General features: G+C 39.0%; 5 protein-coding genes across 5 annotated transcripts; 3 read left to right on the forward strand and 2 right to left on the reverse strand.

Moving 5' to 3' along the window:
• The first annotated feature begins 256 nt into the window (after positions 1–256).
• LOC137936714 (isocitrate dehydrogenase [NAD] catalytic subunit 5, mitochondrial-like) lies at positions 257–4,771 on the forward strand. Its single transcript, XM_068781562.1, has 7 exons — positions 257–615; positions 3,015–3,335; positions 3,441–3,602; positions 3,688–3,762; positions 3,985–4,094; positions 4,180–4,252; positions 4,338–4,771. Exons 1-7 carry the CDS (start codon positions 436–438, stop codon positions 4,527–4,529), a joined length of 1,113 nt encoding a protein of 370 aa, XP_068637663.1. The 5' UTR covers positions 257–435; the 3' UTR covers positions 4,530–4,771.
• A 245-nt stretch (positions 4,772–5,016) lies between these two features.
• Positions 5,017–12,000, reverse strand: LOC137942496 (phosphatidate phosphatase PAH1-like). The gene is made up of 11 exons (XM_068788177.1): positions 11,822–12,000; positions 9,588–11,132; positions 8,895–9,493; positions 8,737–8,810; positions 7,736–7,820; positions 7,428–7,514; positions 7,048–7,120; positions 5,904–5,947; positions 5,646–5,774; positions 5,457–5,555; positions 5,017–5,351 (listed from the first exon to the last, which is right to left on the reverse strand). Exons 2-11 carry the CDS (start codon positions 10,927–10,929, stop codon positions 5,295–5,297), a joined length of 2,589 nt encoding a protein of 862 aa, XP_068644278.1. The 5' UTR covers positions 10,930–11,132; positions 11,822–12,000; the 3' UTR covers positions 5,017–5,294.
• Positions 12,001–12,394: 394 nt separating this feature from the next.
• Positions 12,395–14,189, forward strand: LOC137936720 (protein CANDIDATE G-PROTEIN COUPLED RECEPTOR 7-like). The gene has a single exon (XM_068781575.1). It carries the CDS (start codon positions 12,581–12,583, stop codon positions 13,904–13,906), a length of 1,326 nt encoding a protein of 441 aa, XP_068637676.1. The 5' UTR covers positions 12,395–12,580; the 3' UTR covers positions 13,907–14,189.
• Positions 14,190–17,174: 2,985 nt separating this feature from the next.
• Positions 17,175–18,602, forward strand: LOC137936737 (chalcone--flavanone isomerase). Its single transcript, XM_068781600.1, has 4 exons — positions 17,175–17,339; positions 17,433–17,591; positions 17,898–18,121; positions 18,204–18,602. Exons 1-4 carry the CDS (start codon positions 17,234–17,236, stop codon positions 18,432–18,434), a joined length of 720 nt encoding a protein of 239 aa, XP_068637701.1. The 5' UTR covers positions 17,175–17,233; the 3' UTR covers positions 18,435–18,602.
• A 23-nt stretch (positions 18,603–18,625) lies between these two features.
• LOC137936730 (calcium-transporting ATPase 4, endoplasmic reticulum-type-like) lies at positions 18,626–24,924 on the reverse strand. The gene is made up of 8 exons (XM_068781587.1): positions 23,082–24,924; positions 22,535–22,601; positions 22,320–22,441; positions 21,908–22,186; positions 21,409–21,786; positions 20,914–21,023; positions 19,728–19,956; positions 18,626–19,595 (listed from the first exon to the last, which is right to left on the reverse strand). Exons 1-8 carry the CDS (start codon positions 24,489–24,491, stop codon positions 19,023–19,025), a joined length of 3,168 nt encoding a protein of 1,055 aa, XP_068637688.1. The 5' UTR covers positions 24,492–24,924; the 3' UTR covers positions 18,626–19,022.
• Between the last annotated feature and the right edge of the window lie 2,439 nt (positions 24,925–27,363).

Genomic DNA, 27,363 nt, shown 5'->3' on the forward strand with positions numbered 1-27,363 from the left:
GCATCGCCGCCGTCGGGAGAACCAAAATGTGTCTCCGGAAGTTCGACGCCGGTACGATTTACGCAGCGATCCGATCACCAAGCACAGAGTGACACACTTGTGCGGGGCCCTGATCGTGCTCAACATGGCTCAGTTGATGGGCTCAGTTGGGCTCAGTGGTCAAATTGGTCGCGTAAGCCCATGTTATCCGCCTTAGCTGTCTTCCCGCAACCTTCCCGTGTCCTTTTGTAAGTCTCGACTCAGACGAACGCTTCAACCCGCTCGCCCTTATAGGCACTTTTGTGCTGCTTGGATGTGCGCAGATGATCTCCAACCCTCGGGGCGTATGAAGGGCGAGCTCTTTCGAAGGCACGACGCGGCGGGATTCCATTGAAAATCCTGCAGGGCCGTTTTGGGCGCGAACCTACTTGGAGATCCTCACTCCTATTATATGATATGGCTTCTCAAATAGCAAGGCGGTTTCTTCGCGGCCATCGTTCTGTCGGTGGGATCTCAAACTCGGCCAGGATTTGGACTCGATCGCTATCTTCATCTGATTCTCCATCTCTTCCGATTCGTGCTACTTTGTTTCCGGGCGACGGAATCGGCCCCGAAATCTCACAATCCATAAAGCAGGCCGGTTTTTTTCCCTCTCTCACACTCGCTCTCTATATTTTTTAGGTGGTTTTTGTTTCGTTGGGCATTTTCTCTTTGATATTTAGTTACATCCCTACATGTCGATGGAGCTATTAGAGAATAACAGATACTAACATTTTGTCTTTTATTTCGTCAAACTTCATACAAAATTCTGCAACTTCACTGAATCGAATAAGAAGAGATAGGAAACAACGTCACGACAGTTAGTGTTAAAGTTCTTATCTTGTGAACCTGTTTGCAGTTTAGAAAGAAGTCCTTATTTGAGAACTAATGTTACCTCTTGCAACATCCCTTTCGAGCATTACAAGTTGTGTTGAAGCACCCGGCAGGTTTTCGGTTCCTTCAGTTAAGAGTTCCGTGAACTTGGAATTAATACCTGACAATCGTTGTCAATTTTCAGAGCCTTGTCCAATTCTGTTGTGGTTGGCTTTATGAGTCCTCGATTCATGTTGTGAGATGCAAGATAGTTTTAGCAGTAGTTGTCAACCTACCTGATGCAAGGCTCCTCTACCCACTGACAGCTAAATGTTAGCTTATAGAGTTAATATACCAGATAATAAAAAGGAGTTGGATGTTCAGCAAGTATATATTCCAGGTGTCTTCATAAGCTTCTTGAAGGATTCGTAAATTGGATCTTTAATGTATTTTAAAATTTTCAAAAAATGTCTTGTTGGGCTTCCGTCATAGGATTAGAATCCTAATTTCTCCAGGACCTACTTGGAACCTTGACTTTATCGTGACTTGTACTCCGGTTCAATTGATATTGAGGGGGATAACTGTGTGGTTGTCCCCCCATGGCGTCTTCCTTGCTTTTTTCATGACATCACTGTCATTGCCTCTCATTCAGAGATCACTTGGACCCACATCCCTCGTGAAGCCAACCAGTTGGCTGATGTGTTTGCTCGTGATGGAGTCTCTGGGCAACACCTTGTTGTTGGGGACTCCATCCCTCTTGCCTCAGATTAGAACACCAGTTAGATTGCCTCTGACTGTTTTAGTTTTCTTCTTGATGTTTCTGGTTTGTTATTTTTATTCCTTAAATCATATTACTGCTTACTTTTCATTTTATTGTTTACTTTTATTTCTTTCCTCATTTTTCAATGCCCTCTGTACTATCTCAGTCCTATCATCATCAGTAAAATTCTCTTCTCACTGGCTTCAAAAAGATTAGTAGTTTTAATGTCATATAACCTACTTAAAGGAATTTCATGGTGCTAAACAAATGAATGGCTAAACTGGACCAGCTTTATTTTGTATTTTTTGAAAAGACCTGTTTTCTTCTTTCCTTTAATAGGACTTAAGTCAACGCTGTTGCAAGTTGCAATATGGGGTCTTTGCTTAATTGGTACTGAAATAGATGGCGACTGGCTTCTGGGATCAACTGGCTAGGTTTTATTGCATTCTTTTCATCTGTTTAAAGGTCAATCTCAGAAAATGCTGGATGTGTGTGACTGGTAAATACCAGATGAGTAATTTAGGGGCATTCAGATCTTTGAAAAAGTTCTGATGGTTTGCTCACTGCAGTAAATGGCAAGGTGAACTAACTATAGGCTTTAAAGAAGCTTATGATGTTTTATCAATTAGAAATGTTGATAAGGAAGGCCATTGACAGGTGGAGGGAGAGACCACTTATTCACTTTCCAATATTGGGACAAAGAAAATGATCAAGAAAATAAATTGGACAAAGAATGCGGCTGGATGCCCTCTATTTATTATAGCAAATTCTAGCAGATGAGGCAACTATTTCTTTATTTGAGGATCATCCAGCTAAGTTGGTAAGGTTTCTCCATTGTGATATGAAGAAACTTTGGCAGCATAACTTACTGGTCAAAGATAGGAGTATTATCACCCAGCTGAAAGACAATGAACGTAGTGGGGTTTTGGTTAACAAAGATTCGATTTCTTTTGTTTTCAGAAATAAGGTCTGCTGTCATTTTTGTTTAAGCACCAAACTTGAATTTTCAGAAAAAAACCACAATATAATTGAGGAAGAACATCTTTTTGTAGGAGAGACCCTTCTGATAGATCCTTCATATTTCTTGCTGATTTGATGCATTTTGTTTTCTCTTGGGCTTTCCTTTTTTCTATGCTTTCTCTTTTTTGATCTTCTTTTCTTCTCTTTATATCCTGTATCTCCCTTTCAGGGCTGCTCATGTATCTTTCCTTTCCCTCTCTTGAATCATTTCTCCTTATTATTCAAAGAAAAAAGTGTTTTCTATTGGATAGAGCCTTGAGATATTTTTTTTTAATATACCAGGCATATTGATGGATGGAGTGGCAATAACCCTCTGTACCACCAAAAACAGAAAAATAAACTATCTGTATATTAGTCTGAGCCTCATCTTTGTTTGCACCTTATATATCATGTGTCAATGCAGGTATTCAGTGCTGCTGAAGTACCAATAGAATGGGAAGAGCATTATGTTGGGGACACAGTGGATCCTAGGACTCAGAGTTTTCTAACATGGGAGAGTCTAGAGTCTGTACGTCGAAATGGTGTGGGTTTGAAGGGCCCCATGGCTACACCAATTGGGAAGGGTCACAGGTCTCTGAACCTTACTTTGAGAAAAGAACTTGGTCTGTTTGCCAATGTGAGACCTTGCTACAGCTTACCTGGATATAAAACACGGTATGATGATGTCAATCTGGTTACAATACGTGAAAACACAGAAGGGGAGTATAGTGGCCTTGAACACCAAGTGAGTGCTGCTTAATATTATGAGGATTTCATGATTATTGCTGGAAAAAAATCTGATATAATTGAATATTGTGCCCAGTCTCAGTGTTTGTCTGCTTTATATCAGGTGGTGAAAGGTGTTGTTGAAAGTCTTAAGATCATCACCCGGCAAGCAAGTTTAAGAGTAGCAGAGTATGCTTTTCACTTTGCCAAGACACATGGTCGTCAAAGAGTTTCAGCCATACATAAAGCTAATATTATGAAGCTATCTGATGGTCTTTTCCTTAAGGTTAGCTGATCATAAGCTTGAATTGATCTTAACTTTTTTACTTGCATTCACAAAAATGATGAATCTTTTGATATTGTGTCTGCAGTGTTGCCGGGAAGTTGCTGAGAAATACCCTGAGATTACTTACGAGGAAGTAATCATTGACAATTGCTGTATGATGGTAAAGCTAAAATTTGTCTTTTCACTATGATCGTTTTATTATATATCTTCGTTCAAAAGAAAAAAAACTACAATAATTTTAAGTGGGATGTTAATTTTCTAAAACCCATTGTTTTGTAAAATATGGGTACAGAGATAGATGCATAGATAGATAGAAAGAGAGCCTTGTGTCTGGACAGTCTTGTACAATGACAATTTTATTCTTCTCATATTTTTTCCACAGCTTGTGAAGAATCCTTCACTTTTTGATGTTCTGGTAATGCCTAATCTCTACGGTGATATAATTAGTGACCTGTGTGCTGGACTTATTGGAGGATTAGGATTAACACCCAGGTATGTGTGTGTTTTTTCTTTCCCAGTTCATCCTATAAAAAGTACATATTTTAAGCCGTCTAACATATCTGTTGTCGTCGTTCAGCATTAATATTGGTGAACGTGGCATTGCTCTGGCTGAGGCTGTCCATGGTTCAGCACCCGATATTGCTGGAAAGGTGTCACTTTAACGCCCTTCACATCTCTCTCTGTCTCTCTCTCTCTCTCACAGATTGTTTAACTTATGTTTAAACTGTTCTTCAGAATCTTGCAAACCCCACTGCGTTGTTGTTAAGTGCCGTTGAAATGCTGCGACACTTGAGGCTCCATGACAAAGCGGAGCAAATCCACGGTGCAGTTCTGAAGACCATCGCTGACGGAAAGTACAGGACCGGTGACCTTGGCGGAACTGCTACCACCACTGAGTTTACGAAAGCAGTTTGCGACAACCTCTGATTTTCTGCATTTTTTCATGTGCACGTTTTTTAAATAATGTCCCCGGGCAATCTCTTTTACTTATATGTGTTGGCATAGCTTGAAGTGTGCCAAGAAATTTTCATTACCCATAAGTGCCCCTCTCTTCCAAATTTTTTTCTTCTTTTTGTAAAATTATTCCCTTTCCTTTTGTTTTGTAATAATCTGCATTTCATGTAAAACAAATTTCATTTTCTTCGAGCCAATGGTTCATGGAGTTACAATTCAGTACAAGGTTTCTAATAAGGGAGTCATCCCATAATCACTTGGAAAGCAAGTAATCATCTAAAAGGAGATGAGGAGAGTAGCACAGTCAAAACGTTTACTAGTTAAAATCAGATCTTTGATGAAATCAGACCAGCTGAAAAAGAATAAGCTGTGCAAGCGTGATAAAAGAAAATGGACGTATGGGTTCCGGCCAACGATCCTTTTCAAATTCAAGGCGAGGGAGAAAACAAGGATAAGAGGATTTTAACTGAAATCAGCTAAGAGATTCTTTAGTGTGCATGGGATCCTTTATTATGTCACAGACCTTGAGATCAATCCATCCCTTAATTTCCCAAGGACAAAACCAATAGTTACAAATTGCATCGCCCCTAACGTTGATGGACGAAGTGGAAAAATAAAAATGATAATCAGGCGGCAATAAAAGGTGAGAGGAGCTCCCTTGTTAAAAAGATATACCAGGAGGTCCTCAAAGCGGCTGCTCAAGTGAAAGAGGAGCTATTATCAAATGTTAATCAGACCTTAGCAGTCAATAGGAGGCAATGGAGTTCTCCAGTAATTCCAAGAGTTAAAATCTTCCTGCAAAGAGAACACAACCATTCGTGTTTAAACTAATATGAAACGTAAGGGCAAACGAAACTTCATTTTTATAGTTTTATTCCAGACAGTAAGAATTAAAGGAACCTGTTCAGCCAAAGAAGTGGGAGGGAACATGTCATTGACAAGTGTATGCAGAGAGGAGTATGACTTTGCATCGATGCACTGGTGAATTGCAACCTCGCCCTGCATGTTAGAAAATATTAACTTGATTGATCGAGATTTGTGGACTTCTGGCATGATTTTTTAATGACATGGGTAAAAAAAAAAAATTACCTTGGGGTTGATTATGAAAATTTTCCCCTTTGGGATCCCAATCTTCCGGTAACTAATCTCATCAGTATCTCTGTTCCCAAAGCCTGCATAAAATGGGTTGTAGTCCGAGGGGAAAAGTGCTCTGATGTCCTGCAAAAGACATAAAAATAAAAACAGCACCAGATGAAGAACTATTTGCCAGAGAATTGTAGCACTGGATAGACGAAGAGTTTCACTCCATATTGATTAGCTAACAACAACTCCGTGATTCAGATTTACCTCCAGACATGCAATCTTGAACTCATGAGGCTTTCTTCTTATAACTGTGACAAACAAGACAAGCTCTTCAGTAGTGAATAAATGAACCAAAATAAAACCATGATTTCCAATAAAGACATCAGTTTAATTGGAAAAAGAATTATCATGTGGAACGTACATGAAAATAGTTCAATGTAGTTGCAGCATAACTAGAGTAACTCATCTTTGTTCAATCAGCAAAAACACATTATAGGTTCCCTAGGAAAGGCAAAAGAATACCCACCTACCCCGACCTTAACAACATTTTCTAGGGTGCAGTGTCACACTAACAAATTGCACCATGGGAAACTGTTTTAAAATAATGCATAATGCATTTAACAAGGTCAAACCTATAGGTGACATGTTTTAAGCTTTTCACATCATATTACGAACACCAGAAGACTCACCTATCAATTTATTCACTTATTACAAATCTATGGGAACTTCATACATTTAAGAAAATCAGCAAGCATATTCTATTCACTGAGGTAAATACGTGCAGTTAAACCAATTGATTGGAACAGAAGGAACAAAAGCCTTATATAAAGTATTCTGTAGTCTCTAAATTCAGTAGGAAGCTCACCAAGAGATCCATAATTGTGAAAAAAAAATGAAATGGTTAAAAAGCAATTTAAAGAAGTGGAGCTACCTTTAAACTGCTCTTAAGACTAAGTGGTGTGAATTCTAACATGGAGAAGCATCGTAAGATATTGCATTGTGGATTCAACTAGGTACAACCTACAGGTTGGATTTTTAGCTTTTTACATCACATTGTAAAGACTGGAAGCTTAACCAATCCCTCTTTCCTTTTTATTCAACACAATGGGCGTATCATGTACTTAGAAACCTTAATTCCTTCTACTGAATCTGAATGGTCTTCCAAAGTGAAACCCAGCCCTCTTTATTTGCCGTTTGAGTGAAGAAGATAAACCAAAGGGTACAGAAAGCATTGTCTAGTTTTAGCCTTCAGACGGAAACAATGAAGAGACTCATAATGGTAACACTTGGAATAGATACCAAGCAATTTACTTATATAGAGTTACCTTATAAATGTAAGAAAAACAAGTAGTTACAGATTATTGAATCGTGATTGAAAACATATAACATACTAGGAGGGAAATGTTACCTTCTCGGTACAATGAGGGAAATAGGCCATTGGGAGAAATGACAACAGGCCCATTTGGTAAAGCTTTGCCATCCTGAAAAAATTTCAATTATATAACTGGTGTCAGAGTTCATATCGAATGACTAGACCATGCATTGCAACGAATGCACTACATCTTTCTTTTGGTGGCAAAATCCTGTTTATTGTTGATATTTCATCCAGGCAAATTTTTGTACCCAAAATAAACCTCAAGAATGTCAATTTCCTTCAACCAGCTTTTAATAGCAACAAACCCATACAAGGAAATAGTAAACTACAATGAACTGGAATATGACTTATTTGCTGGAGAAAGTATGAATGGTCAAAGAGACCATGCTCAATGAGTTAAAATGTACCATTACCTGCTTGAGGTTGAGAAGAAAGTTTCTGGTAAGATATGCCTGAACAATTGCACGTGCACTAAGAAACAGTAGCTGATAACCATTTTCCTACATTTAAACACCAAAAAGACCAAATGTTAGTACATCATGCTCAATCTACAACCTCCTTTAAAGAGACCATGAAGTATCACAACAGCTGTTACAGTGATGTCAACAGACAACAAGGAAAATTGTCTATGTTCATTTAGAAGGGGCACAAATAGCAGTGGCACACAAAGATGAGCATTTAACAAAAAGGAGAACATAAAGTAGTAGAGATACATAAATACCTTAATAGCAGAGAAAAGCCGTGCTACACCAGATTGAGTCCAATCTTTCCCAAGCAAAGGCATGAACTGTCCCAGAACATCGGATCTAAAACAGAGGCATGGATTCAGTAAGAAACAACTATGTTTCCATTATAAAATGTAAAGAAGCGTGAAAGAAAAAATGCTTCATAAAAATCTAAAAAAGGCACAGAGCTTTTGACTGACAAATGTAGAATAGAAAAATGAAAAAGATGAAAGAAAGACAAATCTGAGGGAGAAGTCAATCTCTGCAGAGAGAGAGAGAGAGAGAGAGAGAGAGAGAGAGAGAGAGAGAGAACCCTCATGCAGCAGCAACAGCCTGTTAGTCATCCTCTCCCATTGTCCTTATAACATAGATCTATATTTGAAGTTTATGACGGTTATACCCTAATAGAACATAATAGAACTCAACAACAGCATTAGAGTGTTGTATTAAACTTGTTTAATTTCCAAAATTAAATAAATGTGGCCTTTAACCTTTAATTGTTGTAGACAAGTGAAAAGAAAATACGAGCTGCAGGGAGCATACTTAAGTACAATTCCGTTTCATCTTAATGATTCCGATATTGTTGACTGCAAATTGGTTTTTAAGATTTCATTCCACTAAAACAATACATGATTCAGTTGATCTTTAAACAAATCCTTTGCCTAATCATCTCCTACTAGAGCACTAATATTTGCTAGCATGTCTTTAAAAGCCTACATGATGCAAAGAATATCAACCCACTGATAAAAAGGAGAAACATAGGTCCTAAAGATCAATGAATAATCAAGTGCTAGTCAAATAACCAAAACTGTGACGACTTTCATAAATGAAGTACTCCTCTTAATACCTGTTTAAATGATTAACAAAAAAACAGAAATTTATGATCTACTCTGAAGGAAAAATATGGTATATTGCACTTTCTACAGGAAAAACAACATGCTGCACACTACCAGAACTATAATATTAGCAAATAACTATATAGTGTTTATAGTATTACTTTGTAATGGTCCCATCAACATCTGAGATTACGATTTGAGCATTCCACTTCCACAAGTAAACATGGGCATCAACCTGTTGAAGAAATGATTCACAAGTTTTCAACGATACAGAACCTAATAAAGTATTGCTATTTCACTGCTTTATGAGATAGAAAACCTGTTGTTCTCCAAGAACCCTGGTTGAGAAGCTGAAAGCAATCTTATTCTGACCATCTTTCAGATTCAAAGATGCAATCTCATCACTGGTTGGGATATTTGTTCGCAGAAGTTTCTTTTCAGGAAGCTTTTTAGTCACATAGTTGGTTGGAGTGGGTCCTGCATGTGGACTCTCCATACCAGACTCCGAATCAACAAATATGTGCTCACTTGAGGCATTGCTATTAGAGTGTTGAAGGGTTTTAGTCCTTCTAAATGGAATTGGCCATAGTCTCCATCTGCGGCTAGGGGTGGGAGAGAGTACAGAATTATATTGATCCTCAACCTTTGTTGGCTCATCCTGTTCAACAGGAATCGCACCTTCTGGTTCAGCAGGAAAATCTAGACCAAATACAGCCATGCCAAGAAGGATAGAAGCAGCTCTGTCCCAAGGCAAATACCTATCTCTGTATCTAACAATGAGGTTTTCATTCTTTGTGATTGATGCCTCAGAATCCATGAACTTCTCCTTATTCAGACGATGTGTATTAAAGGCCTCTTTTGCAGAAACCAGCCCCATACCAGCATGAAGTAAGTTCCCACAAAGTGAGACTTCAATACCTGCAAGTCATAAGAGGGAACATGAAAGAGAAAACAATATCAACAGATCTGCAAACCTTATGCGACCACTAAAAAAAATATTCAATATTCCTACCAGTGTCAATTCTTGCATCAACTGGTTGTGATTTGGGAATTTCGGTCCCACACTGAGACTCTCTAGGATCTTGGGTTCCACCCAGCTGTTCAGCATTCTGTTCTAAACCAAAATCTTCACTAGCTTTAAATCCTATGTCACTTCCATCAGTAATTTCAGATACATCCCTTTGTATATCAGTTGGACAGATACCATTACAAAAATCATTAGGGTCAGGAAGCTGTGCCCTTTCACTCTTTTGAATTTCACAATGAAGCAAAGTTTTCTCATCCTCTATGGCCAGATGAATGTATGAAGACTTTTTTGCCAAACCATGCTCATTCCATTCAGACGTCAAAGAATGTGAATCATGACAGTCATCTTCATCAAAAGCTGCTGTCAGTTCTGAAAATTCTAAACAACTTTTAAAAATATCTCTTTTGCTCATGTTAACAGTATCCTCTGAACAACAGCTTTCTGTATTGGGGCTATTATGAGCCTGATCAGAAATTTTTCTGTCATCAGCACAGCATTTGCTTGGAATTTTAGATGTTTTATCATCATCACGTGCAGCAAGAAAATCTTTAGATGCGCTATTAAGGCTGGATGGCCTAAAGTCACCTAGTAAACCTGCTTCCCATAAGCCTTCTCCAGTGTTGATATCTAAATTACTTCCAGTAAACCCTGAAGAATCATGCAGCTGCTCGATTGCCACTTCTCCTGCCTCACCTGGGTAGAGGTCAAAATGTGGTATACATAGTTGCACATTATCGTTGTTACTGTCACTTAGAGAAATAGGAGCAAGCAACACACGCCCATCCCCACTCACCAAGACTACTTCAGAATCTGAACCCTGAGACTTCACTATATTCTCCACATGATCTAAACTCTCATAGTGATAAGCACCATATTCTGATGTTCCGGTTGACCTAATTTCAGATAGATGGTTATGAAATCCACTAGAGGACACAAAATCATCATTATAGATATTTTCATTTGCCTGAGTACTTTCAATATTATCTCCTTGAAAAGTTTCCATTGTGTCTGAATGCTTAAAATCCTGATAGCTCCCATTCTCTTCTTGACCATCAATCTCTCTGACAAAATACGCTTCTCCAGAGTTATCAAGATTCATGTGAAAATTTGCTTCAACACCATTAACTATGATTTTTACATTTTTTTCAGCACCTTTCAAGACTCCCTGAAATTTACCAAAGCGTACATACCATGGTGTACTTCTGAAGGTCCCATCTTGTTGCTCAACAACAATGATGTCGACAGCCCCACCAAAGGGATGGAAAGGAGTGGCTACAGAGTAAACACCTTGTGAAATTATACTCCCAACTCTACCAACCATATTCATTGTTGATAACCAGAAAAATTAAATAGTGACCTGTTTTATCAGAATATCAACTTTAAATCCAGGGACCACCCCTAAAAAATTGACGTGGGATCTAAATTATAGATAAATGATTTGATAACCATAAGTTACTTGTAGTCCAATTTGAGACTAACAGAAACCTCTGTTATAAGCTTTCGAAGTATAACCAACTCCAACTGAGAACTCTGCATGAGAATATATAGCATGGTAAAATTTCAGTTCTGTAGCACATATGTAGTAAATTAGTGGTAAAGGAACTTCACGCCTTACAAAAGCGTTAGCCTATCAGTAAGCAACAATTCAAAATTGAACCAGAGTTAATAAAGGTAATAAGGATGAGAGAATTTTTTATCGAAAAAATTAGCATGGCAGGAAATTTCGAGAAGAAAGACAAGTGAGATAATTGAGGCAAAGAATAGTTAAGACTTTATAGCTCTCTATTTTAGAAAAGTTTTAGTTTAAGTAGGCATAGAAATAAGAGTTTTAGTTCAATTTGGTTTCTGATTTTTGTAAGGCACTCATTGCCTATAAATTAGCTGTAATGCTATATTTTTACTACTACCCCCAGAATGGTAGAGCACGGTTGTGCTCAGATGTAGAGAAAAACTTTGTTCTTTTCCAGGTCCCGTCAAGGTATTCCTCTAAACAAATTAAAACGCAGGCTTCAAAGTCCGCTCAAAGGAGAAGTAGTAGCAGCAAAACAACCATTCAAAGGCGCAAATAATAGAAATCGGTCAGCGGAAGAGTTAGGAAGAACTCATAAATCCCGGTCCAAAACTCTCAACTCAAGAACCTCTTAGAATTTGAAAGAAACAAACAATAAGTGCCAAAAATGATAACCACCTTGAAGCAATTCGAATAAAAAAACACTTACAAGCAATTCGAAGGCTTTGCGCTGGAAGATCAACTTCTTCCTCAAGGAACAAAACTCTGATCCCCAAAGATCCTTAATAGCGAAGAACTGAAATGGAGTCCATCCTGCCAATGAAAAGAGGAGTCAGCTGACAAACTGAGGCTCGTTTTCTCTGCCTCTCCTTTGAAAGCTCGGTCGTGAGAAATCGATCTCAGGGCGTCGAATCGGATAAACCAGCGGATAGAAGCCATAAATACGCACCTACACGCCATTTCTAATTATCATTTCACCGCCAAAATCACACTATAAACTTCCTAAATTGGAATTAATTCTAAACCAAGATTACAAATTAATAATATTTTGCTATAAAATATAATAAATAAATATTTTTTGGAAATAAAAAAATTAGATATTGCATAAAACGCCTTTGGAAACGCCATGGTTTGCATCCTCCTTTGGATGATGGGTCCGGTGCGGGCTTACCACACTCAATTGAGGATGGGCCTCCATCAGCCCAAGCCCAGATGTCACGGTGACAGGTTTTTTTGTCCCTCGGCGTGGCAGTCAATGGAGAGTAATTTGGGAGGGGTGAAAGTGGTGAGACCAAAGACGACAAAGACGATGTTAATCAAGGGAACGGCTATCTTCCAATTTCCGAATTCGGCATAGTAGATCCCGTCGTCTTCCATTTTTCCGCTCCCCTTGCGCAGTGGCAGCAGAAACCAGTCCAGGTAGCAGACCAGATCTACGTCTTTCGCTCGGTTACAGAAGAGAAGGTACATGGCTGCCGCCATGGGAAAAGCCAGAATCGCACATCTCTTCCTCACGCTTTTTCTTTTAGTCTCTCTTATTCATGTCGCCTTTTGTGAGATCAAAACCCTAAAAATCGTTTCCGATTCCCGTCCACTTATCCTCTTCGAGAAATTCGGTTTCACCAATATGGGTCATGTGAACATCTCTGTTTCTTCGGTGTCTTTCTCTTCGTCCCTCTCTTCCCCCGACCCCAATCTCTTTTCCTTCTTTTTGCTCTCGCAGGAGTCCCTTTACCATCTTCTCATCGAATCACAACAATCGTCTCAATTCTGTCCTCTTACTTCTCACTATGTTTTGAATTTGCTGACCTTTAAGGGCCTTGATGACAATTTATCGTCCAACCGCTCTTTCCCCGTCCATGTTCCCGGTGAGTACTCTCTCTTCTTCGCCAACTGCAATCCGGAGACCCTGGTCACTATGGGCGTTCGCACCGAGATGTACAACCTCGATAACTCCGGAGCCCGGGACTATCTCCCTGCCGGTCAGACCCAGCTTCCGTCCCTCTACCTCTCTTTCTTCCTCGCGTACTTTGCTTTTCTCGGCGTATGGATCTACGTGTGTTACAAGAACAAACTCTCAGTTCATCGGATTCACTTCCTTATGGGAGGATTGCTTCTTATGAAAGCTCTGGATCTACTCTGTGCTGCGGAAGACAAACACTATGTTAAGGTCTCTGGGACTCCACATGGTTGGGATGTGCTTTTCTACATTTTCCAATTTATTAAGGGGGTTTTGCTGTTCACGGTGATCGTCCTCGTCGGCACCGGGTGGTCCTTCTTGAAGCCATTTTTGCAGGAGAGGGAGAAGAAGATTTTGATGATTGTGATCCCACTTCAGGTTCTTGCCAACATTGCATCAGCGGTAATCGGTGAAACGGGTCCTTTTCTTAAAGATTGGATGACTTGGAACCAAGTTTTTCTTGTCATTGATATCATTTGCTGTTGTGCTATTATATTCCCGATCGTTTGGTCCATAAGGTCGTTAAGAGAGACATCGAAAACTGATGGCAAGGCTGCCAGAAACTTAGCAAAATTGACCCTATTCCGAAAATTTTATATGGTCGTGGTGGGATACTTGTACTTTACGAGAATAGTTGTGGCTGCACTGAAGACAATTGCGGCTTATAAGTATCAATGGGTGAGTGAGGCAGCTGGGGAGTGTGCTAGTCTTGCATTTTATGCTGTTATGTTTTATATGTTTCAGCCAGTGGCAAAGAATGAGTATTTTGTTGTTGATGATGAGGAAGAAGAGGCGGCTCAGGCTATTCTACGGGAGGAGGAGTTTGAGCTTTGATCACAAATGTCATCAAAGTGTAACATACTGTGAGTTGGCTTCTTGGGTTTTGATTAGAAATGATGACGATGGTGTGCTGCTTTGGTTAACTTTTGTACTCCCTGCAATAAGGAGAAGTTTTGAGTTAGTTACAATTCAACCACATTTAGTTATTTTTGTTTTTAAAAGCATCATCCAATTCTTTTGGCTGCTACAGTTCTTGTTTTGAGTTCGGATCAAGAGGGCTAGTTAACAGGAATTATGGCGTGAAGTAAATCATGAATGGATTTTTGCCTATATAAAACTTGGAAATGTACTTCTTCTAAAAGATCCAGGAGTCATATTATGGTCTTCAGTCTTCATATGCAAACACTTTTAGTTGCCTACTAGAAGTATCTGAAAGGCTCTTAAATTATTACTGATGTTCTGCCCCCCGAAAACATGCACTGTTACACCTTTCATATCGACAAAGCTTCTTTTACTTGTTGTTCGCAATAACACCTCAAGTGCAAGTTAGTAAGTATTTAGCTAGGGTGTCGCCTCATCTCAACTTGAATGTTCTGATACCTTTGTTCGACCTTGGATTGCAGGCTTGAGTCTCACTTGCATTGTAAATAGTTCTCTTCCAGTATTACTTTTAGCACTGCAAAGTTTCTTTGTTTTTTTTTTTTTTTAGAAGTTGATGTACCTGATTATATTCATACCTTGTAACAGGCTTAACAGAAAAGAACTGATAAGATAATTTGTGGGTCTTTTTTTGAACAGTTACAGTACTGCTATAGGCATGGAAATGGAATGGTTGCAACAGATGTCTCTTTGTCAAATCGTTGTTTCATAAACTTTTTATGTTTTTCAGCCTACTGCTATTGAACAATTCATGCCACTTAATCTTATAATAGCTTACATGGGTTTACTATACCTCTATATATTTGTAAACATTCAAAAATGATTCAGGTGGAATAGGATTTCGATAAGAGGCAAAAAGGATTTGTGCAAACTTGTTTTAGATTATTTGTGAATTTTTTCATGTCAATTTGAAATGGTTAACATATAATTCATACTTTGGCTGCCGAAGTAGTACATTTTTGGTAAATTTAACATGGCGAAGTGATTCAACTTTCTATATATAGAGAGCATATATTATCGTTTTGGTTGTGAGGAAGTTACTCTTTGCTAAATGGCATTTGTTGCACAAAAAATAGTTATGGTTGTTTGGAAAGGATAGGATTGAGCTGCATAAAAAGAAAATGCAAATAGTTTTTGAAGAAGGCCGATACAACCGACTATCTTTGTTCTTGGTATTGTGAGTTTAAGTAGCTTGCTTATTGGAGTGCTGATAACTAAATCTAGCCCACTTCTCTACCATCAAACCCTATCATTCTCTGAAAGTTGAAGAATACAACTACACTTAGAGCACAGGATCTCTACATTTAGCTGATCTTTGTCCCCAAAAAAAAAGGTTGACTGAGGTGCTGGCTAGACCTTCTTTTTTCCAGTTAGTAGTAATTGATATTGTGATGTTACCTTAAGTTTCTAGAGTATGTCAAGAACTTCAGTGGCAGAATCAGGTGGGCTTTCTCTGTACCATGACATTGGTTGTAGTTCTGCTTGCAAGGTCTTCTCCTGATGGTATTGAAAATCCCATGGTAGGCTAGAGTTCAGTGATCACTTACAATTAGGTCTTCTGATGTACGTTTCCCAAGCTCGCCTGCTGCTGCAGGTGTTTTTTACTTTGTTTTAATTAAGTTTCATAAACTTACTGTTCCCAATTCTTAAGACCTCCTTCCATGGCAAACCAGTGATATCCTTTTTGGTATTGAAAAGCACATGCAAAATCCTTCAAACTGCATGAATGAATCGTTGTGGTGGGAGTGGGGGATGCTTTTATCTGGCTATTTGCTTGATATCTTTGTTACTTTGCTGTGAACAAATTCTTGGTTAGATACCCAATTGTTGACATTGGAAGTTGAAGAAAGAAGTTTCAGGGACTAGACAAGTGCTGCCTAAGTAACGTTCGAAAAACAAAAAAACAAGAGAAATGTTGTTTAAGTTTGATGGTCTTGCACCCCAAACTCTTCTGGGGCATATCTATCTGTATATTTAGTGGAATTTAGTTGAGTATCCACTACTTTATTGTTGCCATCATTTTTAGACTTATTGGTGTTGCTTCCATTTGAGTAAATCGTGACAAATGTATATTGACCAAGTAATTACATGGTTACAGCCATGTAATTGTTGTCGGCATGCTAATCAATTGGTAAGATGGAAAATTCGGTTCTTTAGGATGAGCCACAAGTTTATCTCGAGCCCGTCAGTTCTATAGAAAGTGTATTGTTGTGTAAAGGTGGCATCGAGTTGAGCCAAGCTTGAACCTGTTTATATTCGAGTTTGACTTGATTTAAATACATCGAATTCGAGTACGAAATCAGTTTCAAACCTAAAATTGGAATTGAGCATGAGCTAAAAAATTATAACTGGGTTTAAGTTCGAATTTGAGTCGGGTTCAAGCACCAATTTATATTTAAAATTAAAAATATTATAAAAATAAATAAATAGAATATTGTGATGAACTTAGTACCATATCATTCAATTGAAAGTTATCACAAATAAGTTCAAGTAATATATAATAACAAGTTTAATAGACTTAAAATAAATAATAAATATTTTTATTAATAATATTATTAATATATAATAACAAACTTAATAGACTTAAAATAAAGAATAAATATTTTCATCAATAGTATTTATAATAACAACATTAGATATTGAGGGATCTAAAAGGATTAAACGATCGTTTTTTAGGTCTAAGGTAAATAAAATAAATTACCAACCAACTAAAGAGAATTAACAAGTCAATTTTGGAAAATATTGTGGTTGATTTGTTATACTTTACTGTTCTGCCATTGATGCCCCTAGTGTTTGCCGGAGGACGGTGTTCCATTATTTTCAGCAATCAATTCACCAATTTAGGACTTGTTGTTGCTGCTTGAGATTGAGCCAATTCCAGCCAGTAGTCGGAGCTACCGCTCTCTGTTCGTCCACGTCTCGTATTCACCCGCCATTCCAACTCCTCGTGCAAACCTACCAAATCTATCAGCCTCACTGCTTTCCACCTTTTGCCCACGTCTTTCTCCCCAAATTACCCTACCTACCACCGCTGCACGTCTCCCTCTTGCAGACCTGTTAAAGAGTTTCGTCCCGATATCCTAATTATCTCGCAAGAGGATTCCCATAATCGTAATTTTGCTTTTTCGTCTTCCTTAAATTCCAACTCTGTATCGTGCCTTCGTTCATATTTCAAAGTTGTGGTTGTCGAACCTCAGTTCAGACTCCAGAGTTCTTCTTACAATGGCTTCTCTTCCGTCCGTCTCGCAGCTGAACATCGACGACGTCGCTTTTTGCCCCACCGTGAAGCCTCCTGGATCGAGCAGCACCCTGTTTCTTGGGGGAGCAGGTTTGTTCGACCCCGGCTTTGTTGTTTTATCTTTCATATGATTTTTGCATGTGCTGCCGCTGAGGGTGGAACGTGTTTGGGAAACTTGTGAAGGCGTTAGAGGGCTGGAGATCCAAGGCAAGCTCGTCAAGTTCACGGCGATTGGTATCTATCTCGGTGGGGAAGCGTTGACTCATCTCGTTCGGAGATGGAAGGGAAAGACGGCGGACGACCTCAACTCCAGCGTCGACTTCTTCCGAGACATCGTGACTGGTAAAGAGTCCAGACAGTAATTCATCGTAAAATATGAATTCCCAGTAGAATATTATTTATTTAAGCGGAATGTATCTGTCAAAGGAGAGCTACCTTTCGCTCGCCGGGCTTGTTGATTCTCTTAAAGTGTAGAACAGGCCGTGATCGTCATGTCCGATCGATTAGGTCAATCGGATTCAGCTTCGGTTGTGTCTGGTAGTTCTTAGAGCCTTCTAACTTATGACTAAACCAACGATCCTGGTCGGGCTCCGGATCTATATTCCAAACATTAACCGGCCTGAAGCGTTTGGATTTTCTTGTTGGCAGGGCCATTCGAGAAATTTATGAGAGTGACGATGATCCTGCCTCTCACCGGTCAACAGTACTCCGAAAAAGTCACAGAGAATTGTGTGGCGTACTGGAAAGCTGCGGGCATCTACACCGAGGCGGAAGCCATGGCCGTAGAGAAATTCAAACAAGTTTTCAAGGACGAGAACTTTCCTCCCAATTCATCCATTTTATTCACCCTTTCTCCATTGGGATCTTTAACGGTGAGTGTCTCTTGGAAGTTATTAGGTTTTGATTCTTCCGTCTGTTCTTCTCTTCCGACTGTACTCTGTTTTCCGATTTTAGATCGCGTTCTCCAAAGATAGCACCGTACCAGAAGAAAGCAACGCAATTATCGAGAACAGAGCAATGGCAGAAGCAGTTCTGGAGTCGATGGTTGGTCAGTACGGTGTTTCACCCGCCGCGAAGCTCTCTTTGGCGGAGAGAATAGCAGAGCTGCTGAAGGAGATCCCTGTAGAAAAGGACGAAGAAGAAGGGGACGGTGAGAAGGCGAATTCTAAGGAGGATCGGCATTAAAGTAGAAAGCCCAATTGTGAGAGGCGGAGATGACGAGGAGGCCCTGGGTGGGGAAATAAGCTCTGATCGAGTCACGTAGAGTTTAGAACATGTGCCCGTTTCTTATTTTGGCCGAGTTTTTGTAACACTCGGTGATTCAGCCGAGTCAATAATGCATCTCATTATACCTTTGATTTGTGACAGCCATGGCATACACATAATGTACCTTCACATATTACAATTAAACAATTGGATTCAGGACACCGAAACATAGGCAACTTTCAAACTACATAATAAAGAGTACTCTTCGCCCAAAATTTCAAGCATAGGGAATTAACTGCAAAACTGCCTCACATTTTTGCAAGTCTAAGTTAAGAGTTTAAAAATATGAAAAATCTCAGAGAGAAGCAATTTGGATCTCTCCGATTCCAAGTCGGCATCCCTTCTCAGATGCTCCAAACCTGCCTTCAATATAAAAGATGAGGGCTTGGGTGCAATAACACAACCCACAAGAATTATGCACCTTGAATCTTACACCCAGACATGTTTATAGAGATTGCCTCTGTCAACTAAAGTCAGCATCTACCGTATCCTAGTCGCCTATCCTCACTACTCATGCTTGTGTTTCGCAGATGAAACCTGCCGCCCACTTGTATATCGTCCAAAGAACTTGAGAACTTCATCGATAAGGATCACTGGAAATGCGACAGCCACTACCAAAAGCCACTCATTCAGACTTAAGGGCACGATGCCAAAGACTTTAGCAAGGAAAGGAACATAGAGGATCAGAAAGTGGAGGCCAAAAGAGACCGACATGGCAAGAAGAAGCCAAGGATTGACCCATGGTGGCATTGTCAACAGGCTACCGTCCTCAGAGAGTGCATTTAGTGAGTTGAACATCTCAATTGCAACCAACACCGATAGAGAGAGAGTCATAGCCTTCACTTTGCCAGCTTGGAAATAGTCACACGGGTTGGAATCGAAGGAGAAAACATGGGACCCTGCAGTGAAGGGAGAAACCTGGAAACCCTCCCAAGACGGACACTGCCCCCAGTTCGAGAGCTGAGAGTAGGAGACAAGTGAGTGCCCATCACCACTCAAGTCAATACCCAAGAAAGATCCATGGGTGTACCATATGATGAAGACACCTACAGTTGCCAGACCCACATACAGTCCAATTACCTGCACATTACAAAAATGGAAAGAAATCACTAGTTAGCGCATCTCTTTGATCAATTAATCCACTCCCACATCCTTTGAATCAAAGGAAAAGGGATCCTTCACATAAAAAAGAAAAAATAATGAACGACATACCAAGTATCGGAACAAAATCCAAGCGCTTATCAATGAATCATCACTTCTTCGAGGGGGTTTCTTCATTACATCCCTCTCTGGAGGATTAAATCCCAAAGCAGTTGCAGGAGGCCCATCAGTGACTAGATTGACCCACAGCAGCTGAACCGGTATTAGTCCTTCTGGAATGCCTAGAGCCGCTGTTAGAAATATGGAGGCAACTTCACCAATATTTGAAGAGATCATGTATCTGAAATAATGTAAAACACAATTAAACAAGGAAATTCTGTGCAACACCCATATTTCCAAGAAGCGGGCAAACAACAATAGAAAAAGTAAACAAGCTTCCAGCAGAATAACAGAACCAAATCCTTGTTGCTTCTAACAGATCAGAGTTTCATCCAAACATATCAAGTGGTCAGTATGTTTGATCTCAAGTAAATGTATATACACATTTATTACAACACTACGATAATTTTCCTCTCCAAGGATAACCCAAGGAACAGAATCTGAGGCATCATAATATTTCATTTTGCCAATACATGATTTGAAGTACAATCCTTGATCCACAATGATCTCTCATCTGAAGCTACAACCAGGAAAATTAGGAAAACTAAAAAATCAACATCAACCCACCTCATTGGAAAATTTGCACAGACATTTTTTTTTTTTCCTTTTTCAACATCAAATCATCTGTTCAAGGAAATGCTTTCTACATCCCTTCAACTACTAAATATCACCCCACAACAATATTACACTTTTTTTTTTTGAAACATAACACTCCCATACCCTAAAAATTGTATTTTAGTGCTGTGTATAGAAGTTGAAGCACATGAGCATTATTAGTAGCACCATGCTGTGCAGAAGCAAGATCAGAATTATATAGCAATCTTCTGGTTGCTTTTTTTTATGAAGGTACTGCAGCTTAGGATTAGAATCTAGGACCATGAAGTTTATCTAAATGCTATAATCAGTTGTTACTTAATTTTTCGTATTACAATTTCATCACAGAAGCATTTAGTTACAACACTAACACATGCATAGAATGAACACTTGGGGGGATTTCCTAGTCTGAGGTTTTCAGTTCAAGTCTCACTTGGGTATGGGTTCAACACTAACAAGAAGAAGAAAAAGATGAAAAGAAAAGAAAGAATAGACACACATCTGACCAAAACAACAACAGAGTGAACTCAATAGTGCAATGTACCTGATAAAGGCTTTCATGTTGTTGTAGATAGATCTACCTTCCCCAACAGCAGCAACTATAGTGCTAAAATTATCATCTGCTAAAACCATGTCGGCTGCTTCCTTTGCTACCTATACAAGGAAAAAACAAAGGTTCGTAAAGAATATGAACAAGATTTCAGCAGAAAAGAGAGACAACTCTTCATGGACATGGATATATATATAAAAAAAAGAATCAACAGTCAGTATGTGCGTGTGTGTGTGCGTAATCAGCTATTACTTGTCATATCACATAAAAAAATATTGTCTTTCCAAAAGAAAAAAAGCAGAAGTGTAGGTTTCTGGGGTTCGAGCAGTTGGCTCTATGGTCACAAGGGGAGGTTTCAAGTGTGAGGTCTTGCATTCAAGTCTCTTAAGGGGTAAAAGAGTGGATGTGTGTAACCAACATTCAAACAATAAAAAATAAAAAAAGGGAGTAAGGTTTCTGTTCACCAATGAGGACAAGCAGAAAGGATACCTCAGTTCCAGCTATGCCCATTGCAATACCAATATCAGCCAACTTCAGCGCAGGGGCATCATTCACACCATCACCAGTCATAGCAACTACTTCACCATCTTCTTTTAATAGCCTCACAATCTCTTGCTTGTGCTTTGGTTCAGCCCTAGAAAAAAGTAGTCCACCTGTTTGTCTTAGGTACTGTTTAGGATTTTTCAGTAACATAAACTCTCTCCCTGTCATGCTCTTCGAATTGATGTCTTCACCAGGTTGGAACACCCCAATTTCCCGGCAAATAGCTTCTGCAGTGTTCTTGTTATCTCCAGTAATAACCATCACTCGGATTCCAGCTGCTCTGCAGTCTTCAATAGCTGTATGGACCTCTTCTCGAGGAGGATCCTGTAATGGTTTTGGATTTATAACAGATGACACATACTTGATAACAAGAGAATGCATGGAAGCACATACACTAATAAGACTGGAAAAGATAAAGAAGAACAAACTTTAATTGCCAACTCACCCTCAGGCCAGCCAAGCCAACAAAGATCAGATCACTCTCGATTGACAGATAGTTGGAAGGATCAAGTAAAAGCTTATGAGCTGGATGATTTTCACCATCATATGTGGCAAAGTCGGTAAGGTCACCTTTGTATGCGAAACCTAAACAACGCAGAGCATCTGTTGACATATCACGAAGTGCCTGTAAGATTGCATCTTTTGAAGTCCTATCCAAAGTATCAATAGAGCCATCAGACAGCTGAATATATGTGCTTCTCTCCAACAAATTCTCCACTGCACCCTGCAAGAGTGAAGATTTCATTTCAGGAAAAAATAACTTTTGAACTTATAAAAGGTAACTGACACAAAGATAACTCATTACAGAGTAAACAGGACTGTCAGTATACACTCAAACGCAAGTTATGGAAGTATACCTTCACAAGCAGTACATTTCTTCCAGTGTTTGACTTCACAATCACTCCCATAGACTTTCGAGTGCGGTCGAATTCAAGAGTTGCAATCCTTTGCTCCCTCTCATTCCAACGTTCACAGCAAGCTTAATTGTTTGAAGAAAACACAAAACAATAAATCAATATACATGATGGATATGAAGATAGATGAAAGAACCAAGTTTGGCAATTCAACTTACATAAAGCAGCACAGCCTGAACACAACCTGTCAAACCCAGGAGGAGGGCCCATTTTTTCAACCAAAACCTGACAAAAAAATAGAAGAAGACACTATGTACTTATCATTTTGAATCGTACTCAAAGCAGAAACAAGATTTTTGCATAATAAACTTCAAAGTTTATTCCAAAAGCAAGCAAAACGAGAAAAAAAACAGTTGCAAAGATCTTTAAAAAGATGACAGTTTGGAACCTGAATCATTGTCCTAGATAAAAGGTATGAAGTAATAGCTGGTCTCCAACCTCAACCAACTGTAGTGCAATAAAAAATTCCAAGAGCATTTGCTTTGAAAGAATCATTACTTGCTTTAAGAAATCGACGTGTTCTTAGTTATCTATTTTTCTTGAAGACGTTTAAACTGTCTTTTATTAGCACTATCTCCCTCTTGCAACGAATACATTAGCCTGCTCCAATTTCATAGTATATACTTCGACAAGATCAATGTGAAACCTACCATATAAAAGAAAATAGTTTACTTCGATTGGTAAATAAGCAGAACAGGTTCTCACCTTCAAGGCTGCCTCAGTTGGCATGCCATTGGCTAAGTACTGATGACCTGAGTGGGTGACGCTTGCATCATTACAAATTGCTGCTACCTTTGCAATCATCTGAAGATTAGCATCCATATGACCAGGCCAATCGAGTATTGTACCATGATGAGGATCATAAGTGTTTCCCTCCACTTTAAATGTGCGAACCCTACCAGCTGTATGTCCCATTGCCACAAGCTTTGCAACTGACATTTGATTAGTTGTCAGGGTGCCCGTCTTGTCAGAACATATCACAGTAGTACACCCCAACGTTTCCACACTAGGCAATTTTCTAACTAAGGCATTCTTTTGAGCCATCTTGCGAGTTCCAAGAGCTAAACAGGTTGTAATAACTGCAGGTAAACCTTCAGGTATAGCAGCCACAGCCAGAGCTACTGCAATCTCAAAGTAATACGTACACTTCTCAAAAGAAAATTTAAAATTACGTGGCCACCCATCAACATAATCCCAGGTCAAGAAGTATTTCACGTTGATTAGCCAAACTAAAGCACAGATGACTCCAATTATAGCGGTGAGTACCTCCCCGAACTCATTTAACTTCTTCTTCAATGGAGTATCTTCATCATTCTGAGATGCTTCATGGATCTGAGAGTGTACCTTTCCAATCTCAGTAGTCATTCCTGTTTGAGTAACTAAACAGAGACAGCTACCATTCACCACGGTGGTTCCAGCAAAAACCATGCACTCTTTGCCCTGAATGTCCACATCTTCAGAAACCTTGTGATGGGTTTTATTAACAGCCACACTCTCCCCCGTTAACGACCCTTGTTCGATTCTCACAGTGGAACTTATGAGGCGTATGACCCTCATGTCGGCAGGAACCTTATCTCCGACCCTGAGTTCAACAATATCACCCGGGACGAGTTCCTTGGCAGGGAGATTTGGAATTATTTTGCCGTCACGCTTGACTGTAGCGTGCTCGGACTGAATTTCCTTCAGCGCTTCAAGGGCTTTTTCAGCATTATTCTCTTGCCAAACTCCAACTATGGCGTTTACTATTAGGATCAGGAAAATCACGAGGGGCTCAACAAAGGCAGTAATTTCCATTTCTCCCCCCTCATCTCCATCATACCAAGCGAGAATAAAAGAAATTACAGCAGCAACAAGGAGAATTCTTACTAAGGTATCGTTGAACTGATCGAGGATGAGTCTAAAGATGGAAGGACCCTCATGCTTCTCCAGCTCGTTCCAACCGTGTGTCTTGCGACGTGTATCAACTTCATCAGATTTAAGTCCATGCTCACTAGAGACCATGTATTCCGCCTCGCACTCGCTGATGTCCCGAGCCCACGCCGGAAAGACGCTCCGATCTACAGCAGACGGCCTATAAAGTGCCTGATTTCCTTCATCCTCTCCTCCCTTCCCCATTATGAACCAGGTTTTAGGTTAAAAAAAAAAGCAAACAACGAAACAAAAACACCGGCGAACAAAGTTACTATCAAAATCTAGCAACCTCAAGTGAACAATCTCTCAGTCAACAACGGTCCAAGAGAAGAATCACAAAAACACATGAACCAATAGGAGAACCCAATCGAGAAATCACAGATCCCAACCCAGATCCAAACAGAATTTTAATTTAAAAAAAAACGAGGAAGAAAACAGGCAGAGATGACTAAGGCTTTCCTATCTGCCTCTCAGAACATGAGATCCAAAGGAAACACAACGAGATCCTAAAAACCTTCGCTTGCTCCGGTCTCTTCCACAGCTCCTCTTCCTCTTTTTCCCTCTTTTCTGTTTATAGAGAGAGAGACGGACAGAAGGCTTTCGATAAAGTGACGCCTAGAATCGCTTCAAAGGAGACGCCTTCTCTCTCCGCATCGGGAACTGGAGATCGCAATTTCTCCGCATTTTGTTTTCTTTTCCTAAAAAAATAAAAAAGTCTATAAATACATATCATTTCCTAATTAATTAAAGTTTAAGGAAAATTTCCGAGCTTTCGGTCGAGAATTAGGAACAAGGTACACCTAGTGACGTCATCCCGCCAATGAGCAGGCCCCACGTCGGATTTTAATCCACAACGATTGTTTGCTCGTGCAATTATTGGCCCGTGATGCAATCGGCAGCCAAAGTCAAAACTCTTGATAGCGGGGCCCATGATTAGGTCATCCGTCAGCTTTCAACCGTCAGATCGTCACGTTTCACAATTAATGAAATCGATCTCGCTACGGACGGTCAGATTCACTATTTTGGTGTTGAAGTCAAAATTAATCACTGAAGAGTTTGTGTATCGTTGAAATTACACAAAATGCCAATTCTTTTTACGTGAGGCCGCCTCGGTTACTTTTTAGGGCGGGGACCACCATCTTCGGCGACTGCTCGTCACTGTCTTTACGCTCGAGTCGAGTATTCGATGGTTTTAGAGGTTTTGATTTAACAAATAATTGACGAAGTTCCTTGATGCCCTGACACCGTCACGATCCAACCAGGTCGTTCTTCTCTGTGGTTGATTTTCGGGTACTTGTGGAACCTTTTCGACTTTTTTCTAAACCAAGCCAGGACAAGCTCGGTGGCTGCCTACTGAAACTCAATAGTACGACTATGCAGAATTCAGTGGAAGATGAAGACTTTCAAAGGGGAGACTGGACTCGGAAAGTACTTTAATGGCCCCAGTTTAGATTTGCCTTTTTTGTTTGGAAACTTAACATGTGATGTTAGACAAAAGCTAAACCAGCTTAACAGTGTTTTATGCTAGCAATGAACTGAACTTTCTTCCTTGTTCCTTGATGCCCTCTCCCATGCAAACGAGTATTAGAACTTGGTTCTTTTCTTTCCTTGGTTTATAAGAAACCTTTCAAGAAGAATCTTTGACGAGAAAGTAGAAGCACCTTCGTGAAGTAAGATAGCCCCATTTGCGGAAGATCAGATGCTTTTCTGGGTATTTCAAAAAAGAATGTTTCAGAGAAGCTTCTCAATCATCCCGTGGAAGAAAGAGATCTCAATGACATTCTCTTCTTCTGCAGATGAAGACTCCAATAGTGAGGTAACTGAACGAAGTTTGGATATGGATGGATTGTAATTAATAATAGAGCAGCAGCTTGTTGTCAAATGGGGTGGAAAGCCTCCTCCGAATATAATTCTGCAAGTGACAATGAGGTTTTTGTCTTCGTGCATGGTTTTTGGTGGAAACTACTGGTTGGCTGCTGGTTTCTTTACTTGGTTGTTGGAATGTTGCATCTGATGTTTCGTTGGTTTTTAAGCTATTATGACAATTTACAAGGTATTTTAGATGCTCCCTTTCTTGTGAGAGGCACAAGAAAAGACAGCCCTAATTATATTAATCATACAATTCAAGAAATATCATAAGATCATATTTTTTATGACTAATATTTCAAAATGTAAATTAAATGTAATAACTATATAAATTATTTTTCATTGAAAATTGTATGAAGGTGATTCTTACCAGAAAAATGCAAATACTTAAGGCCCTATTAGAAAATATATTTTTAGGGATTATTAGTACCTCATGTTTCTTGAAAACACTTTTCTAGTTAGAAATTCTTACTAAAAAAATCATATAATTTTCTAGGAAAGATTTTACATCCAAGACGAATCGAAAAATTATACAAGATTTGAATAAATATTTTATATTTGATGCTATAATACTTTTAGCACCACATATTTGTTTATTTTACCGAAAATTCACCAGATAAGTATGCTAATGTATAAAATTGATTATTAATTTTTATTTATTTCCCAGTAAAGAGTCACTAACGGGTCCATTTTATTGTTTGGAGAAATTTTTAAAAATTTTCATGTAATTTTCTAGTAAGGCACTAATAGGATTTTATCTTAAGGTTTCTAGAAAATGCGTATCCTAGGAAAATTATATCTAACTTTTTTTGAGATATAAATTTTCAACCAAAAGCATTAACATCTTTTTAGGGGAAGTTGAGCGTAAAAGGGTTTCAATATGAAGAGCCAATATGCTCGATAACTAAAAAAACAAAAAAGTTTAATAAATATAAAAATAAGCTAAAAAAAGAAGTGAGTGATAAAAAAATTACTTTATTTTTAATATAAAATCTATTTTCAATTATCTTTAATATTTTTAAAAGCAAGAGCAAACAATGATTTAATTTTTATAAATGATTTAATTTTATATTTATCCTTATACCCGGTTTAAGCAAAATCATACATTATATTAAACTAATCATACCCTTATTTCTCGTTTTAGAATCGTCCTCAAAAAATGTTACTCAGAATATTTTTAAGAATATTCTCCTCAGAGTTCCAAACAAGT

The sequence above is a fragment of the Aristolochia californica genome, unplaced genomic scaffold (genome assembly GCF_029961685.1).
Source record: "Aristolochia californica isolate CCGP_79_NKW_82.1479 unplaced genomic scaffold, dmAriCali1.0.hap1 SCAF_10, whole genome shotgun sequence".
Taxonomy (NCBI): Eukaryota; Viridiplantae; Streptophyta; class Magnoliopsida; order Piperales; family Aristolochiaceae; genus Aristolochia; species Aristolochia californica.

What these genes read in the sequence shown, in the direction of transcription:
- LOC137936737 (XM_068781600.1), top strand. Translation starts at nt 17,234, where the DNA reads ATGGCTTCTCTTCCGTCCGTCTCGCAGCTGAACATCGACGACGTCGCT. An exon ending in CCTGTTTCTTGGGGGAGCAG is followed by an intron (nt 17,340 to 17,432) that starts GTTTGTTCGACC and finishes AAACTTGTGAAG; the next exon opens with GCGTTAGAGGGCTGGAGATC. An exon ending in CTTCCGAGACATCGTGACTG is followed by an intron (nt 17,592 to 17,897) that starts GTAAAGAGTCCA and finishes TCTTGTTGGCAG; the next exon opens with GGCCATTCGAGAAATTTATG.
- LOC137942496 (XM_068788177.1), bottom strand. Translation starts at nt 10,929, where the DNA reads ATGAATATGGTTGGTAGAGTTGGGAGTATAATTTCACAAGGTGTTTAC. An exon ending in TCAAGATTGCATGTCTGGAG is followed by an intron (nt 5,775 to 5,903) that starts GTAAATCTGAAT and finishes TGTCTTTTGCAG; the next exon opens with GACATCAGAGCACTTTTCCC. An exon ending in CCACTTCTTTGGCTGAACAG is followed by an intron (nt 5,352 to 5,456) that starts GTTCCTTTAATT and finishes TTCTCTTTGCAG; the next exon opens with GAAGATTTTAACTCTTGGAA.
- LOC137936730 (XM_068781587.1), bottom strand. Translation starts at nt 24,491, where the DNA reads ATGGGGAAGGGAGGAGAGGATGAAGGAAATCAGGCACTTTATAGGCCG. An exon ending in GAAATGTACTGCTTGTGAAG is followed by an intron (nt 22,187 to 22,319) that starts GTATACTTCCAT and finishes TCACTCTTGCAG; the next exon opens with GGTGCAGTGGAGAATTTGTT. An exon ending in TGGGCATAGCTGGAACTGAG is followed by an intron (nt 21,024 to 21,408) that starts GTATCCTTTCTG and finishes TTCCTTGTATAG; the next exon opens with GTAGCAAAGGAAGCAGCCGA.
- LOC137936714 (XM_068781562.1), top strand. Translation starts at nt 436, where the DNA reads ATGGCTTCTCAAATAGCAAGGCGGTTTCTTCGCGGCCATCGTTCTGTC. An exon ending in ATAGTGGCCTTGAACACCAA is followed by an intron (nt 3,336 to 3,440) that starts GTGAGTGCTGCT and finishes GCTTTATATCAG; the next exon opens with GTGGTGAAAGGTGTTGTTGA. An exon ending in CACCCGATATTGCTGGAAAG is followed by an intron (nt 4,253 to 4,337) that starts GTGTCACTTTAA and finishes ACTGTTCTTCAG; the next exon opens with AATCTTGCAAACCCCACTGC.
- LOC137936720 (XM_068781575.1), top strand. Translation starts at nt 12,581, where the DNA reads ATGGCTGCCGCCATGGGAAAAGCCAGAATCGCACATCTCTTCCTCACG.